Source organism: Lepisosteus platostomus, chromosome 1, assembly GCF_059453375.1.
Source record: "Lepisosteus platostomus isolate fLepPlt1 chromosome 1, fLepPlt1.hap1, whole genome shotgun sequence".
Taxonomy (NCBI): domain Eukaryota; kingdom Metazoa; phylum Chordata; class Actinopteri; order Semionotiformes; family Lepisosteidae; genus Lepisosteus; species Lepisosteus platostomus.
In genome coordinates, this window is record NC_142611.1 from 50414866 (window position 1) to 50437718 (window position 22853).

At 37.1% G+C, this 22853-nt stretch overlaps 1 protein-coding gene and 1 pseudogene across 1 annotated transcript in view; one reads left to right on the forward strand and one right to left on the reverse strand.

Moving 5' to 3' along the window:
* The first annotated feature begins 1493 nt into the window (after positions 1-1493).
* LOC148678056 (U6 spliceosomal RNA) lies at positions 1494-1585 on the forward strand (annotated as a pseudogene).
* Positions 1586-12703: 11118 nt separating this feature from the next.
* ccdc142 (coiled-coil domain containing 142) overlaps positions 12704-22853 on the reverse strand; it is a 44246-nt gene continuing 34096 nt past the window's right edge. Inside the window, exons 9-13 of the mRNA XM_088631041.1 lie at positions 20408-20557; positions 18222-18336; positions 16266-16443; positions 15559-15770; positions 12704-14227 (exon numbers count right to left, since the gene is read on the reverse strand). Of these exons, the coding sequence (XP_088487167.1) occupies positions 13965-14227; positions 15559-15770; positions 16266-16443; positions 18222-18336; positions 20408-20557 (918 nt within the window). The 3' untranslated portion in view covers positions 12704-13964. The remainder of the gene's footprint in view (positions 14228-15558; positions 15771-16265; positions 16444-18221; positions 18337-20407; positions 20558-22853) is intronic.

The window sequence follows — 22853 nt, forward strand, 5'->3', positions numbered from 1 at the left end:
GTAATTGCGCCTTTCATTCCTCCCAGAGGAAACGCATGCAACAGACTTGAGTCACACATCAGGCATGAGCTTCAGACTAAACCTCGCATTTCCGAATGAGAAACAGATCTGTTTCTTTCGTTGAAATTAAGAAAATATGCTGGAAGAGAGCAGGGCATCTACCTGCATGTTACATTAAAATAACTGACATTTTCAAACAACTAAGTGTGTGCAATTTAATAAAAAGCACCAGTACATAAGCAGAACTAAACCTTATGATTACATCTCATTGTGAAATTGGTTACATTTCATCTTTAATTAAGAGCTGCAAGGCTTTTGCAAAACCCCCTTGCAATAAAGCTGAAATCCCCCATCTGTCTTCAGACTCAAGATTCTTGAACATTCTACTGGGTAATGAAATGTCATTTTCAGCAGTTACATTTTTCAGCATTAGTTTACGTTTATACTTTATGATTAATCTGAATTCCTTCCCAATTTAAATCTTTTTTTAATTTATAGATTGACATTGCTCAAGATGGGCATCATCTTGAAGTCAGGTTACCCTTCAAAAGCATATATTCTCTTGAGCAGGCATAAGTGCACCATTCATCACAAACCACTGTCCAAACCAACTCATCCTGTGTATGACCTAGATAAAAGCAGATTGTTCTGTCATTATAAGTCTGCTATCAGTAACCATATTAAATAGCGCTTCTCTAACATGACAGAACAGTACAGCTCAGCATGGAGGTTCTTGCTAAACTGCCTTAGAATGAAATTCACCAGTTTGCAGACCAGTAAAAATATTGAAACAGCCTGAAGGTATTATGTGGAATGTGAACTGATTATACCTGGGCAGTGTTTTAGTCAGACAAGCCTGACAAACCCACCAAGTGTTCAGCTAACCTAATTCTCTAGTACCAATTTTTCTATTAAAAATATAGATACAAAAACCTGGAAGTTTTTTATAACCAAGCATCATTACACAACTCCCTTTCTCACCCTAGCAGCACACTTGAGTCAAAACCTCAGTCACTTTATTATAGCATAAATGGGAGCTGCTTCTAACGTAATTATGCAGCTGTTATCAATTCAGGAGGGTTGAAGAGTCATTGTTTTCTTTAGTTTCTCACATTAGGAAATCTTTTTAATTAGCATAGAATGGCAGTTATTTCGTTCTATCTATAGATCTATTATCTAAACCTCTTTATCCAGCAGGAGCAAGGTGGGATACGCACTGGACAGGATGTCTGTCAACTGCAGGGCACACACAACAGGGCCAATTTTCCCAGAAACCATTTAACCTACCATTACAGTATGTCTACGGACTGTGGGAAAAAACTGGAGCACCTGGAGGAAACCTACGCAAACACAGGGAGAACCACAAACTCCAAGAAGATAGCACCCCCAGGTCTAGAGTTGGACTCAGGGCCCCAGTGCTTCAACACAGCAATGCTAACCACTGTGCCACCATGTCACCCTACCCTTAAGTAAATCAATACAATACAATACAATTTGCTTCGGCAGCACATTGGAATGACAGAGAAGATTAGCATGTCCCCTGCGCATGGATGACACGCAAATTCGTGAAGCGTTCCATATTTTTCCTGATCTCTGCCTTCATTATATACATAATCTCTTCTGTCAAACTGCGGTCTGAGGTGTTTGACAGGAACTGGGCCGTGGTGGACAGTGGAAAGGATGCCCTGTGGAGAGTGAGGAACATGGGGGTGTTCAAAGGCATCGAGGTTCCAGTCAGGGGAGGAGGAAGCCTGGCCCTGTCCATTATTAGAGAGATCTACTACTTCAGAGATCTGTAGAGAGAAGGGAAGAAGGAAGCAGAAAATCTGTGGAACATAGTGGGCATAAGAATGAATCTCAGGAATCTGTGACATCGATTATAAAGGAAAACAATGGGATTTGTCCTGTTTTGGAAGTGATTGAAAATGGCTCAGAAAAAGCCACCTGAACAAGAGGAAGTATTGTTTATGTGACTGTTGCTGTGTCTAACCTTGCCGAGATGTGTTCATATATAGTGTTTTAGGTAGGTAAAGTTTTCTATTTTGTGATTATCTGTATTTATTTGTGAAAACAAAATAAAAGTTCTTAAAAATGATAAAATCAATACAAATGCAAACCCTGATCTTTTGTACGCACAAATGGGTATTTATGAGGAATTAGAAATGAGTGGCCACTGTCAAAAATCTAAAAATAACATGATCCACTATTGAAAGAACTTAAAAGTCTAGCTAGCCGATTTAGATTAATACATGATATATTGGAATTTACAATCCATATGAAAAAAAGATGACAGTATATCTAAGATATACAGTATGTTCTAATTGTCATTTAGTTTACAATGACAGCTAATTATTTTTGCCAATTATACATATATAATGTAATATTAGAATATTTAATGAACTGTGAAAAATGACATGCTGATTTACATAAAGGTCTCACCAGAACAGGCTGTAATAATTTTTAGAAAAATCAAAATGAATACAAAATATTTAGGCATCATAAATAGCCCACCACATTCCTACAGTAAGTTAAAGTAGCCTGTTTTGTGGTGCATAGTTATTGTTCAACTTAAACAATTCACATCCTACACACAATTAGCAACAGAACGTTCTCTTTATAGCTGACATTGTGACTAAATTAAAGTGACTGTTATGTAAAAGAAGCCACCCTCTTTATCACTTTCCAATGTTCTTGGAAGCAAGAAAGACACATGCATTCATTTATAACAAAGAGCAACTGCAAGTTCTGGCACATGTGATTTCAAACATGCCAATTAGAAATAGTTCCAATACACTTACTCATGGCTTTTGAAAATGTCACTACAATTACTATTTAAACAAAGCTACTCACACCTACTCAGGAGAATTGTGAAGGGATAACACAACTGGGTGTGGTCAGTGTAGCATTCTGTTCCACTTGTGAAGAGATATCAGATATTTTATTTCACCACTAAGTGGACAATGTGTAGACTGCTGGGCTACTGTGCTATTGGGGTACTTGGAGTGAAAGAGGAACAAAGAGGAAAGCAGAAAGCACAATATTTGGGCAAAAACTACCTTGACAAATAAATTAAATATGTTGTCGCTCCTCCTCCTCTTCAACATGTCCTTACTTTCATATCTTCTATATTGGCCACATGGGACAAGAGTATTCTGTACTGTATCAGTGCCTAACCCTAAGGTTTAAATGAAGAGTTTTACCAAGTTATAGATATGCATAAAAAAACACAAAAGGTTTTTTAAAAGAATGTGTTTTTTAACATTTTTGAATTGCATTTTGAATTTTATAAACATAGTTTCCACAGGAAGATTAATATCTACCATAATACCTCATGCACTAGGGTATTGACGGTTTAAATTTGACCAGCATTTTTCTTTCAGTTTTCCTTTATTCATCTTGAAAAGTCAATCTCTTGCTGGCTTTAACAGCTCACTTATAAAATAAACAAAACGGTTGAAGGTCATTTACTCTCCTGGGTGTTGCATTACTGATGATTCACACAAGCCTATCCTCTTGGCTAGAACAGAGCACTCTGAAATCATTCACATGAGAACAACCACTTTTATTGCCTTAGTTATACAGTACATGGCATTGTATCATGGTTGTATCAAGGGGTGTAATCAGTAAGAGTTTCTCAGGATAATGATTTATTGAAAAAATAATGTCTGGAAATGTACATTACATTGTATTCCAGAATGTATATTAAAGATCGTATCCTTGCACAGGTGTAAACTTTAACATTAGGGTATTTCTAGTCTACAGAATGGCTTTCAGTTTTACTGAGCTACTATTGCCTTTGTTTTAAGCAGATCGATATAAACCATATTCAATACAAATGCAACAAAAAAATCTATAGAGTAAGTAGGTCATGCCATGTCGTTAAAATCAGGTAGAGAGCAAGAATGAGAACAAGTTAGCCAAGCCTCCTACCATCACGACATATTTTAACAGCTTGTTTTTAACTTTATTTAGTTTATTAAACATAACCTACTTGTCTGTATTTGTATGATTAAAATCGTATTAAATTTGTATTATCTGTATTAAAGTTCTTGCTTCCATAGGTATTTACCTTTTTTTGTCATTTTAATGGAGAGGATCCAAGCATCTTTGACACCATACTATCTTGGGGACCTTCGAGACATTAATTCCAATGCAAAACATTTTTCCAAAACCCTTTTACAATGCCAATATTTTGTCATCTTATAGTAAATAAATTTGAAAACATTTGCTTAAAATCCTTCTTGGTTTCTTCACAAGGGAGCATTACTTTTGCTTTCTTTGAAGAAATTACAAAAAGAATCCTATTACTCGTGGCACACATCTCATCACACAACGTTCCACAACTGACAGCAGCAGGAAGTAGTGGTTAGGACTCTGGACCAGAGGGTTGTGAGTCAAAATGTCATAAAAGATGCTGGTATGGCACCCTTGAACTAGGCATTTTATTGAGGTTGTTTCAGTAAATATTTCACTGTATAAATGGGTTCGCTCCAGATTGTTACAGTAAATAGTATTGTAAATAGTAGCAAATACCAAATAAGAACTTCTTAAGTTCTCAAAAAACTTAAATCTATTTAAATGAAGGATTCAATTTAAAAAAACCCGTCAAGACTGTGTGTGAATGTTCCTCCTGAAAATCATACAAACTCTACATTAATCACATACATTAAAGAGAACGGCCTACTTATTTCCTTTTTTCACAAATCAAGTGTTGCAGGAGTTCAAATGCATTTAAAGCTCCAAAAATGTCTGAGACTCTGCCTGATCCTTGATCTTTTACTGCACTGTCATTAATCATCCAAAACCAATGACGCTGTTACTGAAAACATCTGATTGTTTTGTCTGTATTCCAGCTTTGCTTATTGGACAGCCATGGCTATGTGATAAGAAACCACATATCAGTATCCTAGCCCACTGTTTGCCTCTGGAGGACTGTCTCCCAGAGGTGTACTCCTTCAGTATGGCTCTGTGGCCTACAGTACATGTTACTGCACTGTGGGCCTAAGCACTTTCTTCATCAATACCAATTAATCCAAGAGACATCAATGTAGAAAGGAAAAATAATATGTTATGTTTTCGTAGACACTCTTTTTAAAGGCCTGACACATTTGCCATTAGTTTGCCCTTTGGTTGCTAGACAACACTACCAGGCCACCCTGAAGCCTTGACCCCTATGGACCCTTGTCTCTCTGACATTGGTTCAACGTTTTGGGGATAAAGTGCACCACTAGGCCAAAGTGTCTGAAAAAGAGCCATTGATTGGACTACTGGCAACAAGAAATATCTTTAAAATTTTCCAAATTATATATATTTTGGATTTAATCTTCAATTTTTCATCAATAGGTTTTAACTTTCATTGTACATGATACCTCTCAGCATGAAGCATTTTTTTCTGAAAAGATTTCACAAAGATGAATGACAAAACACTGAATAACAGGAAAAGATCTTCTAGGAAAACTATTTCCTCAAGTTTCTCCTAAAAATGTTGTAGCGGAACAATCTTGTTCCAAACACAACACTTCACACAAAAAAAGCTCCTGTGTCAAACCTTGTTATTTAGGGTGTGAAATGTAAATTATTTACATGGTGATATCTAAACAACATATTTTATTCAGGTTTTCTCTTACAGAAACGATTCATAGTTTTCATTAAGCAATGAAATAATACACTGTACATGCTAGATATAAAAGTTATCTAAACATTCCATTGGCATATTGCCAGTACAGAATGCTTTTATTTTCAATTCTGGAAAGTCCAGATTCTTTGCATTTTCTTTTGTTCCCATTAAGTGTTTGGCTGCATTGTAACACAGATCTTTAACTGTTCTCACAACAGCTCCTTTCTGTAAGGCAATGCCACCCACTGCTAGCAGTACTGGCCTCAGCCTTGAGCAATACTAATCACCTTATTGCAGTCCATTCGGGTATCAGCTCATCTTTACTGGGCACTCACATCACACATTCCCACAAAACAGATCTGGAAAAGTGCTGCAAGATTTTCCTGCAACTCTGTTAAAACAATATTGCCAGACTAAGACTGTGTATTGTACAAACTCTTTCAATTTGGCTGCCTTAGGGAAGGCTTGTGAAATAAAACAATAGGAGTAATTACTTTTAATGGGCTAACAATAACAATAAAACTCCCCACAACAATATGCAAACAACAAAATACTCTGTAAATTCAAGGCACAAGAGGTCATTAAAGATACCCACACACTCTCTGGCTCTTACTTTATGATTCTTAAATCATTGTAAATGTATTATATATATATAGACTGTACTGTATATATTTTTTTACAGCCAGGGTACTTATGAAACTTTGAAAATTCATTTAAAAATACACCTTACAATTTTGAGGTTCTTTATATATGAAAAATATTAGTAGTGTTTACATAAACAGTGCCAGAACCCACTCAGAAATCTATTCTCCTGAGGTTCACAGCTGGGGGCTTCCTAGTGATGTGTGGGTTTGACACAAACTGAGATTGAGATCTTTTTAAGATATATAATTTTGTGGGAGGAAAAAGAATGTTTTTGAATCACAGGTCTAACTTGTAACACCATACTTCTAATGTATGTGTAATACATGCTGCATATTATGTATTGTAAAGTGGTTAAAATACCTCTCACAGTAAAAAGGAGAGATAAGCAGGGTAACATTATCTTAAAGTACAGACTCTTTATTTCTCATTTGCATCTGAGTATTTCTACTACATGGCTTAAAGTTTTTTTTTCTATTGCAAGACATGTTTGAATGGAAAAAAATAAATCGTTATGTTTTCAAAATGTGATGTGTTAGTGTTACAATCATGTTTTAACATGCAATTGCTTGTCATCCTTGAAGAATGGGGAAACTACATTGAAAATCAGATTTGAGAGAAGGGAGGCATGATTGCTCAGTGGTTAGCATTGCTGCCTCACAGCACTGGGACCCTGGGTTCAATTCCTGGGCTAATTTTGTGAGTTCATATGTTCTCCCCATGTTGGTGTGGGTTTCCTGCCACAGTCCAAAGATATACTATACTGCTAGGTTAACTGACTGCTGGAAAAACTGGCCCTTGTGTGAGTGTGCCTGTATCTGCTTGGCAATGGACTAACGTCCCATCCATGGCGTATCCTGCCTTGTGCCCATTGCTTGCTGGGATAGACTCTAGCTCCTCTATGACCCAGAACTGAATGAAGTGGTTAGAAAATGGGTGAGGAAAAGAACACCCTCATATGAATAATGATTGCAATGGGATGAGGAGGCAAAAAGAGCTTGTCACCTACGGTATGTTAAGCCTCTTTGGGAGGCATTTCTAATTATCACTTAGCTTTTCTTACTGCCACCCACCCATCTTATCAGCGGCAGCACAATATAACCACCCAGAAGAAGAGCGAGGTGTTAAACTGAGATGCTCTGGGAAACAAGGGATGACAAACCCTCTGTAAAATGAGAAGCTGTTTTGACACACTGCTGTGTTTTGAAACAGGAAAAAACATACATGCTGTATCATTAAAAAAGAAAATGTGCCTTTACAACAATATTCCTGCTTCTTGTGATCACGATGGTCAATTTCCTGTGCTCCTCCAGACATGCGGATTACGTCAATTGGCAATTTTGTGGAAGTGCCAAGGAAGGATCATTCTGAACTCCTCTGACCTGGGTAATGAATATAAACAAGACAAGCTCATTATGTCCCTACTTCAGAGCTCAAATTGAATCATCAGTGCACATTTCTATTATGCTGTTGCTGGATCCTTAGCGTCTCAGAAATTGCTTAACAATTGGGTTCGGCCTTTAATAGATTGAATTGCACGTCCCACATATTTTAAAGTATTCTTAATTTCCCCCCTGGGAATGTATAAAGGATTTTGAATTGAACTGAATTCAATTTTCCCATACCTGCGTCACAAGTTTATTATTTTTTGGAGTGTTATATATAAGATGCAGTGATGAAAAATGAATTGTATTAGAACACATAATGTCCATAATAGAGGAGAATGGACAGGGTCATACCAGGGTCAATTTTCCCAGAAGTCAATTAACCTACCAGTATGTGTTGGACTGTGGGCTAATAAGAGAGTCAACACAGGAAGAACATACAGACTCCACACATATTTCACACCAGGTCCATGCTTGAACCCAGCGCCCCAGAGCCATGAGGCAGCAATGCTCACCACTGTGCCACCATATTGCCTGTATCACAACACTTCTGATCAATTTTCAATAAGTAACTTCATGTTCTGTTATGTAATGTCACAAGTACTGTATCTTAACACATTTTTACAATTTTGTGTTTCAAATGTTAATCATTAAATGCCAAATCTCATTCATTAAGTATGAGATTTAAAAGAATTAGATTCTAAGAGATTTAAATGTTTCTTATTATTTTGTAGGGTACATCACTGTAAATACCACTGTTTCTTCTTTATGTTATCCAAGATGGACTGAACTTCTAAACCATTATGGGAAAAGTTAAAATGTCAGGTGTGTGATTCTACTAATTAATAAAACAAAAATTAAATATTCACGTCCTGTTAGTCAAGAAATCAATAATAAAGCTGAACAACTTTCAGATATTTCATTGCGTCAGGGACTTTCTTGTCAATATTTCAGCCAGATGTTCTGCAGTTTAACGGCTCTATTCACTGACAGATTAATATTTAGCAAAGCGTTGAACCAGGAAAAAGCTCCAATACATATTATTGATGGAGTTTATATTGTATTGCAATGATGATGGGAGTATGTTAAATAATATCCTTTGTGTTCCAAAGGAATTTGTTGTCTGGTTTAAAAGAAGATACTCTGTGACATTTTAGAGGAACATTTTTAAAAGTAGCAGTAATAACCAATATAAAACCATTTATATAAAGCTTATTATCCAGACGGATCCAAAATCAACTACTGTCTAAAAAACAAATATTTTGATATTCCAGTTTTCAGTTAGGAAGTGAAAAGTGTTACTGGTAACCAGTACCAGTAAATGTATTAATAACGAGAGTGACGAACACCTGAAGCCTATCCCAGAAGCACAGGGAACAGGGTGGGCTGCCTGTCTATTGCGGGACATGCATACAGAACAACACAGAGACACCCATTAACCTAGCCAGCTTTTCTGTGGAAAGTGAGGAGGAAAGAGAGATAATGAACATATGGGAAGAAATTATCGCCCTACTCCCCACCTCGCAACCTCCGCTCTTCAAATTCTGCCCTCCTTACTGTCCCCCAAGCCCGTCTACATTGTATGGGTGACAGGGCCTTCTCCTGTTATGCCCCCAAGCTCTGGAACTCTTTGCCCAAGGATATCAGAGAGTCACCTTCTCTAAACTCCTTCAAATCCAGACTCAAAACCCTCTTCTTCAGAAAAGCCTTTACTTAACTGGTTCCATTCTTCACCCCTCTGCTCTTCTTAGTACCACCATCCACGGTCTCCTCTATATATTGTAATTGTGTCTATCTGGTGTATTCTCCTTATTTATTGTTATACTCTTCTTATTTATTGTTATTGTCATCCTGTAAAGCACTTTGAGAAGCCACCTTTAAAGGCGCTATATAAAATAAAGTTTATTATTATTATGCTAAACAGAGAGTGAACCCCCATTACCTATTGGAAGTTTGAATTACCAAGAGTGTGAATCTCCATTGACATTGAAAGACTGATTGGATTCATGTGGACATTTTGTTGTCCACATGTTTTGTTGTATCCTTATTTAAAAAACAAATATTTTAGGACACTTTAAAATAAGAAGGTGGAAGAAATAACTTGATGTAATGTTTTCCAAGCTCATTTTTATGAATTCTATTCTTTCTTTTCCTTCCTTTTTGAACCAGACAAAGTAAATAATTTTGTACTCATTTCTATATTTTGCTGTGTAGATGAAACAGGTCTGAAACATGAAATGAGTTGAGCTAATGTAGGCTAATGTGACCTGCAGATATCTGCTATGCAATCGAGTAAAGCACTACCTTTTAAAACTTTTTTTCCCCAATGAAAATATTTTTTGAGCAATTATACATTAACAGACATCTTACCTGCAAGAACCACTTTTTTTTCTGAAAACATTTATGATAAACACTTGTGATAATGTGATACAAATATTTTGATAGTTTATGTTATGCAGTATGCTTTGCTGTGTGAACACTAATCCCATCAGCTACACCAGCAGGAAAATGAAAGCAGCTAATAGTCATTCAGCAAGATCCTGTAGTGCAATGAATAAAATCTTAATTTAGAAATAACTGAAAATACTCAGCTGTTTCTATGGATTATTGTCCACAGTTTTCAACTAGGAGTTCTGATCGTGGCAATGACTAACCGTATGGCAGATAAGTTGCGATTTAAAGGTAAATTGTTTAAATCTGATAAATGTAAATAAATGCCACTCTGTGGGGTTTTCTCAAGCCAGATCACCTGTTCATTCTATTTCTCAGTGATCAATATAATGTATCTGTGGGAGCTGGGATTGTTCCAGATTTGTTATCAAGAGCCCAATGCTCAGAATGACATGACACACATGTCCAGATGTGATGGGGTTTCATTAGAAATGAGGCTCTCCTGAACCTTACGAACCACAGCTTCCACTGCAGTTGCATTCAGCTTCCTGCGAACTACAGTATGTGTTGAAATACCCCTTCAAAAATTTTGTAAGCTATTTCTTAGTCGGTGCTTGCAAAAGAGAGCTACAGTAACATGACAACTTGCAAATGGCAATTTTTAAAGGGGGTGGATACTAATTCGCACCCCATGCTCTGTCTCCTGACAATTGCCCTCCTTTTCAGCTGCTTTGTAACAGACTCCACAATGCAGAAGACCATGCTTTCACATATTCAGTAAACCAGCCAGATAAATACCGAGCTACTCAACTTTAAAATCCCGATGCCCTTGTTAATGGACTTGCTATCTAAGGCCTTGATCGTTCAGAAGCCATAAAGTAAAGGTAAAGGCTTAGTTTGTAACCATTTACACATTTAATTTACACAATTTTGCAAGAATGACAACCATTCAGACTTTAAAATATGCTACTCATGAACCACGCTTGCCATTGGAGGTTAATAAAAGACCTGCAAGGCATGGAGACAGGTAAAAGAGTTGTGGAAACTCAAATAAGACGTGAAATGATTTTCATCTGTTCTAAATGCTCATGGAGCAGAGTATGAAGACAGACTAGTACACAACAAAAAGGAGGGAAGATAAGCACTCAAAAAGCAACAGGGAGAAGACAGTGGAAATGAGAAAATGTATATATGAAAAATAAGAGCCAGAAAAAGGGAAACAAAAGGGCACCAATGGCTAAATACTGGTTTCAGAGTTGAGAATATTAAGTGCATTGGTTTTAAAATGTTGAGAAAAGGATGAAAATGTAAAAATGTCTTATGAATAAAGATTTTAACTTTTTGCTGTATTATACAATATGTATTCCTGGTGCTGCAAAAACAGTAACAGCACAAACACAAAAGGTCTGGCTGTAAATTCAGTTAATATAGTTAATTTCCGGGTAAAATACTTTTTTCTTGAACAAAACCACGTCCGAGGTCTATTTCTGCTGTGTTATAATCGACATCGAGAACTGTGCCTGGGCCAGCTTGATATTCAGAAGAAATGAGTCTGCATGTCTGTTGTTTCGCATTTGTGAAATTGATAACGAGTGATAACGACAGACTATTTTGTCATGCAGTAGAAGAAAAAGGGAAAGTTACTACATTAGCGCAAAGATGCACATGCATATATGCTTTCAAAGTGATGACGCTTACGAAAGGGTGCGTTTTCTGTGTGCTGGCTGCTCCTTTTGATTGTGGCAGGAAAGACGTGTTAATGTTTCAAGAAATGTTCAGGGTCCCTGTAGACATCGCTGAAGTCTAGCTTATAGCTAGTCTAGTGTGTAGCTAAGCACAAAAGTAACCAAAATATTAAGAAGTTTATTAAGCAAGCTATATTTTACTATAAATGCAATAAGATTTGCTCCTTTATTGACAGTGTAGGTGGTGGACTCAATTTTAGAGTTAACAAGCCGATACCTACCATAGCTACTTCAATGAATCCTGTCTTAGGAGACACATACAGTACAATACCTAGGATGTGCAGACCTACTGTATACGAGTTACTAATTTCTTACTGTACCTGATCTCAGAATCAGAAGGAAGATTTTAAATGATGGACAAACCAATAACTCTTGATAATTCTTTGGTTTGGATACGTGTTTTGAGCAACAGAAATGGAAAAAGAAAAGATTTCAGTTTAAAATAATGATTCAGATGGGAGCAATAACCGACTCCTTTTTGGCAGAAAAAGGCCAAAAAGTGCTGAATGGTAGAGGAAAACAAGAGTTCAGTACTGATAACTCTTGCACTGTTGCACTCGTGACCTCTGGGTCAGCTTTCTACCTACAGACTTTGACAGGGATCTATCTTGTGTATTAGACAGCAATATCTACATTACAAGTTACCCCAGTATTCCAAGGTTGTCACCTCAACAGGTCAGTGGACACTAACTGCCTTCTTCACCGGCTAGTTAAGAAATAGCAGATGTCCAACATCCCTGTGGAGAGAACTGCCAGCGGATTCCCTCCCCTCTATGGAATGCAAACAACAAACAACATTCAAGATATACAGGAACTTTGTTATAATGTGCATAGTAAACATAACACAAGCCTGAACATGTCTGAGCAAATCCACGTTTATGTGACAAACAAGATATCGATCAGAAAACCGTTAGCACTAAAAATGGACTTCATTTTCATGTTTTATTAATATGTTGTTGATCATGTCCATAATTTGATACTCTTAGAAAATAAGATGGATAGGCATTCCATAGCCATATGGACTTGTAAATTTGTAAACAATAATTTTACAGGGATATAAAATCTAATATTATACAGAGTTTCAATATTCCTGACTTGCAAAAACAGAAAAGGGTACAAAGAATAAAACTTTAAAAACCCTCATAAATGTCACACGCATATATACACATCTCTTATTGTACAGCAAAAGTTCTTAAGTATATTTTTACCCAATGCATTTAGAGCTGGAATGCATAATAAATAAATTCTAGATTTTCAGGGCATATTAAGCATGCTGATAAAATATTGTATTGATATAAAAATGTCAACTAAAAAGGAAAATATTGTTTATAAAAATGAAAAAAAATGTCTGAGGATACATGAAAAATATGAATTTTGTAATTTACTTTTACAACACAGGTTTGAAAAGAAGCACCGTGGTATTAAATAAATTTTATGTCCATTGCAAAAAAACAAAACAAAAGACTCACTTGGTTTCACCGAAAAAGACATTAAAAACACAAACACAGCAATTGACAAGTCAAGGTTCAAGTTATCAACAAACCTTATATTATTTTAAGTATTTTTTAAAGGTATGCATAAAACTCCTGAGGAAGCTTGTGGGAACACTATAAAAAATCAAAACGGACCACTGTAAATTGCAATACCTTCTAAAACAGTTCCTTAATTTTTTAGGAAAACAAATATACAAAATAGTGCCACTGATCCCCACCTTAGTCTTCCAAATGCTTTGTCTTTATCTGAACCCATTTGTCATGTTCAAATTCACTTCTGGTTCGCAAGATTTGTTGGCTCTGTACCATGAAAATAAAGCTACAAGGCTTTGTTTATTTTTTTCCTCTTGTGGTGACTTTGAAAACTAAATGGGTATCCTCTTAATGCTGAATTTTCCATCTGTCTTTAAGCATAGCTTTCTGTAACAATTTTTCCACAAGTTTACCAGTGAAGTGAACTGAAAGATGTAATGCCTCAGCTTCAACTTGATGTAAAACAAAGAGCAATGAATTCAAAATATTTTTCCTTTTTTCTTCTATCTAGTAATTAAAAAAAAAAAGTTTATGGCATTGAACATTTGATTGCAAGCAAAACCCCACGGGTCCCCTGTTTGCAGATTGGTTTGTAAATGGATTTCCCTTGCGTTCAGAAACTGACCTCCCGTTTTCATTTATTAAGCATTATTCACAGTCAATGATTAGATTTGTTCATGCAAAGTAAGCCAGGTATTTTCCATCTGCTGCCGTTATGTATGCGAAGTGCCAGCCAATCCTGCTGCTTTCCTGCCAGATATGATTCTTGGATCGCGTTGCCTTTGATTTTTCCAAGCAGTTCAGGGGCCAGAGAGCTTTCTGCCTGTACGATGGCATTGTTTCTGGCCACTTGGACGTCCATGCTTTCTAAACTGTTCAAGCTCCCTGTATTGAAATCCCGTGTCCGGCTGGGATTGGAGCCTGCAAAGACATAGCACACTGTGGAAGTAAAGAGAAGTACCCAGATAGGGTTCATGCACATAACATCTGGCAGACTTATTTTCTACTAGTTAACTTCTGGGACTTAGAAGCCACAGCAACCAATCTTCCACCTGCCCTTTAAAGACTCTGAAATGTTAGTGAATACTAGGAGTGACTGAGAAACTAAAGGGGGAGGAGTGGGGATCTCAGTTCAGAGCCTTGCACAGACAAACTGGATTTATTCAAAACCTTCCAGGACAGGATAGAATGCCTAATACTAACAGGCTGAAGGAACACGACCCTTTAAGTCTTTAACAGACGTCTACGAAGGGACCTGACCCAGATATTCAAAATCGTCAAAGGAACTGACAGTCAACCCTGTGGATTTCTTAAATAAACAGACCAGCATGGACCAGAGGACAGAAGTGTAAACTATGTGGAATTGCATTTAAATTTGATTATGTGAGGCACTTGTTTCTGTAAAAGGATGTAGCAGTATAGAAAGAGCTACACAGCCATGTACAATGACTTCTTTGGAAAAATGCCTGGATGAGATCGTCAGATCAATTAGCTACTAATTACAGATGGACTACATGAGCCAAATGGCCTCCTCTTGTTACCTCTTTATATTCTTAAACCGCAAATAAAAGGAAGCATCTGTAAAGAAGAACTGCTCTAGACAATACTTTTGATGACAGTTTGCAGACAAAAGTCCTAAAAATCAACAGTTTTTAAATATTGGGAGATGGAGAAGTCCAAATTATTTGCTCACTCTTCCCTTAAGTTGGGTCAAATTTCTACCAGCTGAAAGGCACAAGAGGTATTTTGGCCTTTGACCACTTGCAGTGCAATTTTTTGCACGATAATTCCATTAGTCAGGTCTATAACCAGAGGATTCTCTTTCAGGCTTCTGTCAGACAACCTCAACCACATGCAACATGAGATCCAACATTTCTGCTGAATTACTCTCAGTGTGAGATAATCCACTGATTAAAAATTTATAGAAAACAACAAACAGCTGTAACTTTGGTGTTATTTGCTTACTCACAGTTCCTTTATATATCACTAGTACCTACATGAAACTCTGATAACATTCAGTGTAAAAAATAAGCTAAAAATTCAGAAAATCTGAAAGGAGGTGAATACATTTTCATGGAACTCTATATAGCTATCCTCGTAAGAAAATGTGTAGAGGCATTTTATCAGTGGGGGAAAAAAAAAAAAATCAGACTCCAATAAGTCCCCTTCATGCATCAACCCAGTGCATTTACTGTATTTCCTTACAGAAAGCCACTTGTCTAATCATAATGATTTCCACAGCACGCACTCACAGCATCTCCTGAAGGGCTCCCAGGTGCGTGATGGCACATAGGCCTTGCTGGCCGGCTGCTGCAGGAGACAGATGATGGCATTGTCAACCTGATGGAACACCCCCAGGGACAGCAGCCGCTGCCGGATCTCCTCAGACAAGCTGTACTCCTCCGACTTGAGCAGCTCCCTGATCGTGTCAAAGTCCTGCTTCAGCTGTAAGGCACCCTGAACGCTACAGAATAGAAGAAAAAAAAAACCCAGAGATGTAGGAATTGTGTAGGAAGGGGCTCATTTCATTTTCTTTACTCTTTTTAATTTCTCCTTTGGAGCACTTCAGCACAGGTCATCTTTTTTTGGAAAAACAAAAAAACCCTGCGTAGGCAGGCCAGGTGAAATAAGGGCTTTTGCTCTGAATGGCATCCTGTGAAAGTCACAGCTGAATAGTTTTGTGTGTGGCGGGACAATAAAAGGACACTGTTTGTGTCATAAATCCATCAAAATCGAGCAGCCCATTTCAGCATTCAGCATTCGCTCAAGACTTATTCAAAGTAAACACAGGAAGAGGAAATCCAACAAAAGTGGAGTGAGCAGAGTGCTAGGGTACATACGACCATTTTAAATATTTAACGATGGGGCAGACAAGAAAAGGAATGCAGTTTGCTCATTTGACAACATCTGGATAGCGCACACACACGCAACACATCTTCTAACAAAATAAAACGCATACCTGAATTTGATTTTTTGTTTCAGGATGTGCTCCATCCAGGCTTCCATGAAGGCCGTTGTGGCCTCCGTCAGAGCGAGAGCTCTGGCTTCGTCGGGCAGCGGCTGAACTCCCTCCAGCACCTGACCAAGCACGCTGCGAGCAGCGGAGGCAGCGTAGTCACTGGGGCTGCCTGGCAGCTCTACAAAGCACACGACCACACAAGAGCTCAGCAATTCTGCGCACTCGTGGAATGAACACGACTGCCGTTTATTTTTACACGTTTTTATCAAATATAACAAATGATCACCAATGAGGATTTGCTGAGGCACACAAAAAGTCTGGAGATGTTGACTTGATACCAGCATTGAGAGTTAAGATGATTTCGTATGTTAACTAACAACTGGTTTTTAACAGAGGAATGATCTCAGCTAGGTCAAATACATTTTGATTATATCTATGTATTTTGAACTGAATGTTACTGGTGCTGCATCTTTTCATTCAGAAATCAGCCTATAATAGTAATTTAGAAAAAACAATCTTGCCGATTTACTTAAGTCTACACTATGACACCCTTTCTTGTAATGCTGATAACATTTAGCAAACAAATGTTAAAGTACTCTTATCAGATAGATACATGACAGTCATATAGTTCTTCGAACTGTTTAAGAAAAACAGGACATGTTTCCCTGGAAATTAGTTAAGGTACAGATTCATAATATGATTTGTCAAACAATGACAATTTAGTGTGCAATTACATGAATAGTAAATGGAAAGTTTTACGTTAATTATTAATTAACCCTCAAGCTGAATGAACCAGCCAAAGAGATAGCACAGTGTAAGTGCATACTTCCACTGCAAGCCATACAGGTCTCTTTGCATTTTAAGTACTGTCAAATAGCAACCAGCACTTTGGAAAACTGAAAAACTGCTGGTGGGGCAATTAAGGCTTTTCCAAAAATGAAAATGAAAATAGCAGTAAAGATAAACTATATCAGGATAATACAAACAGTGACAGTTCATATTTTACAGCCCTGTTGTGTTTCAAGAAATACTCATTAACATAACTACACTATTCTCTAAAAGACACAAAATAACCAATAAACACTACCCCCTCAGCAAAATGCATTGTTCTTTCATCAGTAATTTCAACATGTGAGAACAAAAATGCATATAAATAGACTAGAGCAAAAACATCTACAGGTACAGAAAAATAGAACATGATGAAAGAAACTAATCATATTAAAGTATATCCTACATAATATTAGCAGTTTGTGATTGAGTAAGGTGAGGCTTGGCTCAGGTTTCTTCCCTCTTGGGTGTGAACTGGACACACCTGCCTCGACTGACTGCAGTCAGGTGTACAGGGCAGGGGGCTTTGTCCAAACTCCTCCAGTTCAGGAGAGAGCTAGCTTCTAGGACCTTAGTGCTGTGGGACTGCCGGCTTTATAACTCTCTGGAAAATGTTTTTGTTTAGTCTTGTTGTGTTTTTTTTCTTGTTGGGCCGAGTGCCATTGTGGCTGAGCCAGCAAAGAACTTTCCCTCCAGCCCGCCCTGGGACACAGCTGAAACCAAAACCTTGAGGCCTTGATAATAAAGCTATTTAAAGAAAACAAAAATATAAAAAATACATCTGCTTACTACAGTCTTTAAAAAAAATTAAAGCTGCTCCTTAATTTGGAGTATTTCAAGATAATTAAAATTTAAAAGCACTTTGAGGATCTTATCACAAAAACTCACAAGTTAAAAAAGCACAACATTTCAAACCTCAAATTGTTACATATAGCATTATTACAGGCACCTTCCAACAACCAAAGCATGAAACATAGGACAAAAACTATTCTTATAACATTTAAATGTACTGTACCTAACTCAACAGTGTTCTTGGAGAATGAGTTCTTGGATAACACCCATAACAGAAGGGCAGTTAACCACTATTTTGAGAACTTCTTCAATCATATAACTTGACATCAAGCTTACCTGCTCTGCAGTTCACTCTCCAGTGTTTTCCCCCAGGCATGGTCTGTTTAAATATCTCCACTGCCATCTTTTTACAGTCTGTTGAAAAGATCTTCAGCACATTCTCTGAAAAGGCCTGTACCAAAACAGAAATGGAAAAACTCAAAAACAAAGATAATAAAACAGGCAAAATCAAAGAACAAAGATATTTAACTGTCAAAAAAAAAATGTTCCTGCTGCACTAGCCTATACTGAAAGGTCATACGAAGGTATTTTATTATTGTCCTGTCTTCATATTTCTCTTATGACGAAAGCATACAATCTTAAACTATTTTTTATTTAAAATGTAAAAAAAATGTAAATTTGCCTTGTCTCCTGTAGTAGACATGGCTAGAGTCTAGTTTACAGGTAACTGGTAAGGCACAGGGATCGCTGTAGTCAGCCAAGGATACCCTAACTTCAGCCAACCACTGGGCAACCCACCTGTCCTCACCTGAAGACATAGAGAAGGCTAAAACTGGTGATGTCTGCACTATACAGTAGATCTGAAGGTGCTCCAAACTAAAGGGTTTGGTTTTGCCAAAGGGGCATTTTAAAAACCTCTCATGTTCTTAAGCTGCACTATTTGTTAAAACACTTGGAAACCACTCAAATATTAATTGACAGTTTTAAAATTATATGGTTGCCACTACTGCCTAGAGAGAGAAACCGCTATTGTTCAAGTCAATACATCTTCTAGTTCTCTATCTTCAATACTACCTCTGGAATTCTTTAGTGTTTCAAAATAAACAGTTTCGGCCTGGTTGTGCAATTTTACAATGGCAAAAAAATGCAGAAACAGCAGCTTCTGTATTAATGTCTTGTGACTGTTGTAATCATCAGCAAAATATTTAGTGTCAGTCATTCAAACAACTGGTAACCTAGTAAAGTGTCAACAGTGAGCAACAGTTCTTAAACAGAGCACAGACAGAACAAGTGCTTTGCACAGCACCTTCATTTCCATATGTAAAAGTCAGTGTTCTATTGAAAATCCCAAAACAAGAAGCTAGATAACATGCAAAACAAGGGTCTTGTGACATTAAAATAAGATGCACCAAAAACACGAGCATCCAAATAATACTAATCCACCTAACAGGCAGATCTCAACTGCCAAACTGAGCAACAGTGAGCAAAGCACAGAAGCATCTCACAAGAAAACACCACCAGAAGCATTTGCAGCAAATGCGTTGGGAGTGGCCAACAACACACACCACTAAATGAAAGAGAAAGGTTCTTCTGTTACTGCCGATATAAGAGGAAATTAAATGCAGCTGTAGATTTAGCAGATTACATCAAGTAAGCACAAATATCAGTTTTATTATTTTAATAGTAAGCTGGTTAACTGAACATAGATTTTGTGAAACTGTTATTTAAGAGGTCATTCAATTTTAATGTATTAAAATAAACAACAAGTCTTAGACCCAAAGCGGACTTATTTTAAAATCTTTCGTTTTTTGCAGTACCTATAATTTGACACTCACCGATACATTAATAAAGTAGTAGTATGGTACATAATTATTCAGCCTAGAATTATTTAACAAAGACATAAAAATGAGACAACTGCAGGTACCTCACAGATTGTTATGAAATCGGTATCAGAAAGTAAAGATGTTCAATCAATATAGTAATACATTTAAGATACTCTCAAAACCATGCTGTACCATCTAGGCTACTGATATATTTTAACTTTCACACTTCAGAACAAAAATCAATTTTTAAGTGCTTTAGAAGTACATTACAGTAAGGTTCTAAAAAAAAAAACCGTGCATTCAGTGCCTTTAAATGTCATATCTTTTTTTTTTATTACTTATGGAAGGCGTAGTCACTCCCAGGCCATTTAATCTGGCGAGGATGTTCTGCCAGATGTTTTGTTGTCTGCCTATTGCACTTGATGACAGAGGAGTTTGCTCATGTTGCATTATTTCCGGTAGCAGGACTTCTAATTTCTGAAATTTCTCTGCACTTTTCTGCAAGGTGGTTCAGCTTGCTGATGCGTTAACCAATTTACCTACACTCTGCTAATGGGCAGGACGTCTGTTTCCTGCCTTGTTTATATGTTTTAGAAGCTACTAATTATCCTCTCTTTTTTATTCCCTATATAAGAGGGGCACACCAAAAGGTAAAAGTGTAAATGCCGTAAGAAGCAGGTAAAGTCAATGTCCTCTTACCTGAATATTTGCTGCTCCTTCTGTGAGCTGGGCAAGCAGTGTTTTTTCTTGCTGTAGCAGTAATTTACCAGTAAGTCCTGGAGTGCATTTGTCGTCCAGGTTTAAGGCTTCAACCAGTGGCACAATTTTTTCTATTTCAGCCTTCAACACCTATAAAAAGATCATATTGTTAGATTCACATGCAGTTCGTGGGTCGGCTTTGCATCATGTGGGATTTGCCAACAATTTCAGTCAATTTAAACCTTGACCGAAGGTCAAAAATACAAATAATAAGGGAAAAATACCCTTATTACAAAATAAATAAAAACTGAACTTCTGACAGGTTAAAAATATCTGAAGCAGACTATTTGGATCTAAAGCGGTGGATGAAATAGGCTTTCATGTCAGTTACAGTAGTCAAGCATCACCTTCTCACAGGGTGCTGGAGTCATGCCCAGACGTGAAACCTAAATCCACTTAGAACATCTTTTGGTGCAATTCACAACGGTTAGTTTTTACATGTATTATCACTGTTCAGATAGTTTCCATTTATAGATATCGCATGAATCTATACAAAACATGTTTTCAAGAAATGTAAAGAGTGGCTCCAACACATGTACTTGGTCAGGCACCACCAAGTAATTATTCCAACAAGCTACTTAAGAACACAAGAGATTCGGTCCTGTACAGACCATTAACAAAACTCCTCCAACAATCAGCGAAGAACTGCATAATAGTCACTCACTGGAAAACAGCTAACAGAGTGCACACACATAAAAAGGATGACAAAACCAGACCAAAGCATTATCCATCAGTATTACTTCTATTACATGTAAGTCCATATAATCAGAACTAAAGGACCATCTCTGTACAACCGAATTCTTGGTGATAATCAACATGAAATTAGAAAAGATAAGATTCAGTTACCTAATTTATCTGAATATCAACAGCAGAAACAGATACAAAGAGCATATCTCATTTATTCATTCCTCATGAAAGAGAACTGGTTAATGAAGGGCAAGAGCACAGATAAGCAGCAAATTTTCAAATTGGGATGATGCAATTAATAGAGTACCTACAGGGCTCTGTATTAGGACCACTGTGTCTTCACACAATACTTTAGTTACTCGACAAGGCACTTGAATGCCCCATTACCATCTGGTTGTATATCACTTGGTCCTTGGAAGCATTACCAATCATTGTATTTGTATAACTATTTTCTTTTTTTTGCAAAGCTTACTGTTAAGTGATCCAGAAATCTCTTCTTAATACTATAACTGCTAGGAATGTTTGCAGTTAATGTAGGATGTATTTCTTCCTGGTGCAATAAAAATGACTGCAGAAAGGATTCATTACTCCAAATGTGCCGTTGGGAAAATGGTAAGGGATTTTTTTTTCTAGTATGAACCTGGATGAGTGACTGCTTAAAGCAGAGCAAATTCCATATAAAAGTTCATATGCCAATTTACTGAAATACAACTGCACAAAAGGTAAAAAAGGTAAGAGATTATTTTTTTCCCATCAATGTTAGATTAGATTCTAGTCAAAAGCAAAGAATCATGTGTTAAAACTTTTCGGTGCGGAGCAGATGCAACTAATATTTGCGGATCTTTAAAAAAATGCTACACTTCTAACAGTCACTAATTCTAAAATAGGTGCTTGTGTGCAATACACAGTATGTCCTCCTCTAAGGCCAGTTTGGTCACTGTTAACTACCCCCACTGAAGCATAATTAACAGTAACAAGAACAGAGTCCTAGATACAGGATATTATTTAAGGGATTGTTCCTTGATTACAATTGATTTTTCAGCAGCTGCATCTGTTTTTTTCACAGAGCATGAGTGGACTGCAACACCTGTTAACCTGGCTGTAAGATAAATACATACACTGCCAGACAACCTGTAAGTTACATACAGTAGGTCTTGACTTCCCCACATAGTGACTATCTCTATGCCTTCAGCTTGAATAAGACCAGTTAGCTCTCCCTTTCAATTATACTCCTACACGGTAAAGTCTATTTAACTAGTAGTTATAACTAGTAGTTAAACCTGTATTTAGCTGAGTGATACAGGTGGCAACCTACAAAGGACAGATTTCAAATGCTTTGCCTTTATTTACAAAAAAACACTTTGCGGGATTAAATACAGTTTCCTTTCCACATTTCTCGCCCCATGCTGAAGCTTTTACGATGTGGCCGAAACCTATCCCTTCAGGATCGATTCCCTATCGGACAGACAGATTAATAAACCCATCAGGGAGGCCAAGAATGGTGTGAACAGCTAGATTAAACTGTCACTCAATCTGTATTCATGAACTGGACTACATTTCCCTACTCAAAGATCAATTATTATTGGCAGTTGTAGCAGAATTTTTAAACCCGCTTTGATCCCGCCAGCCACCCTACTTTCCAGGCGACTATTAAACTGAGTCAATAATAATTAGGAATTCAGTGACCTTTTTACCCGAT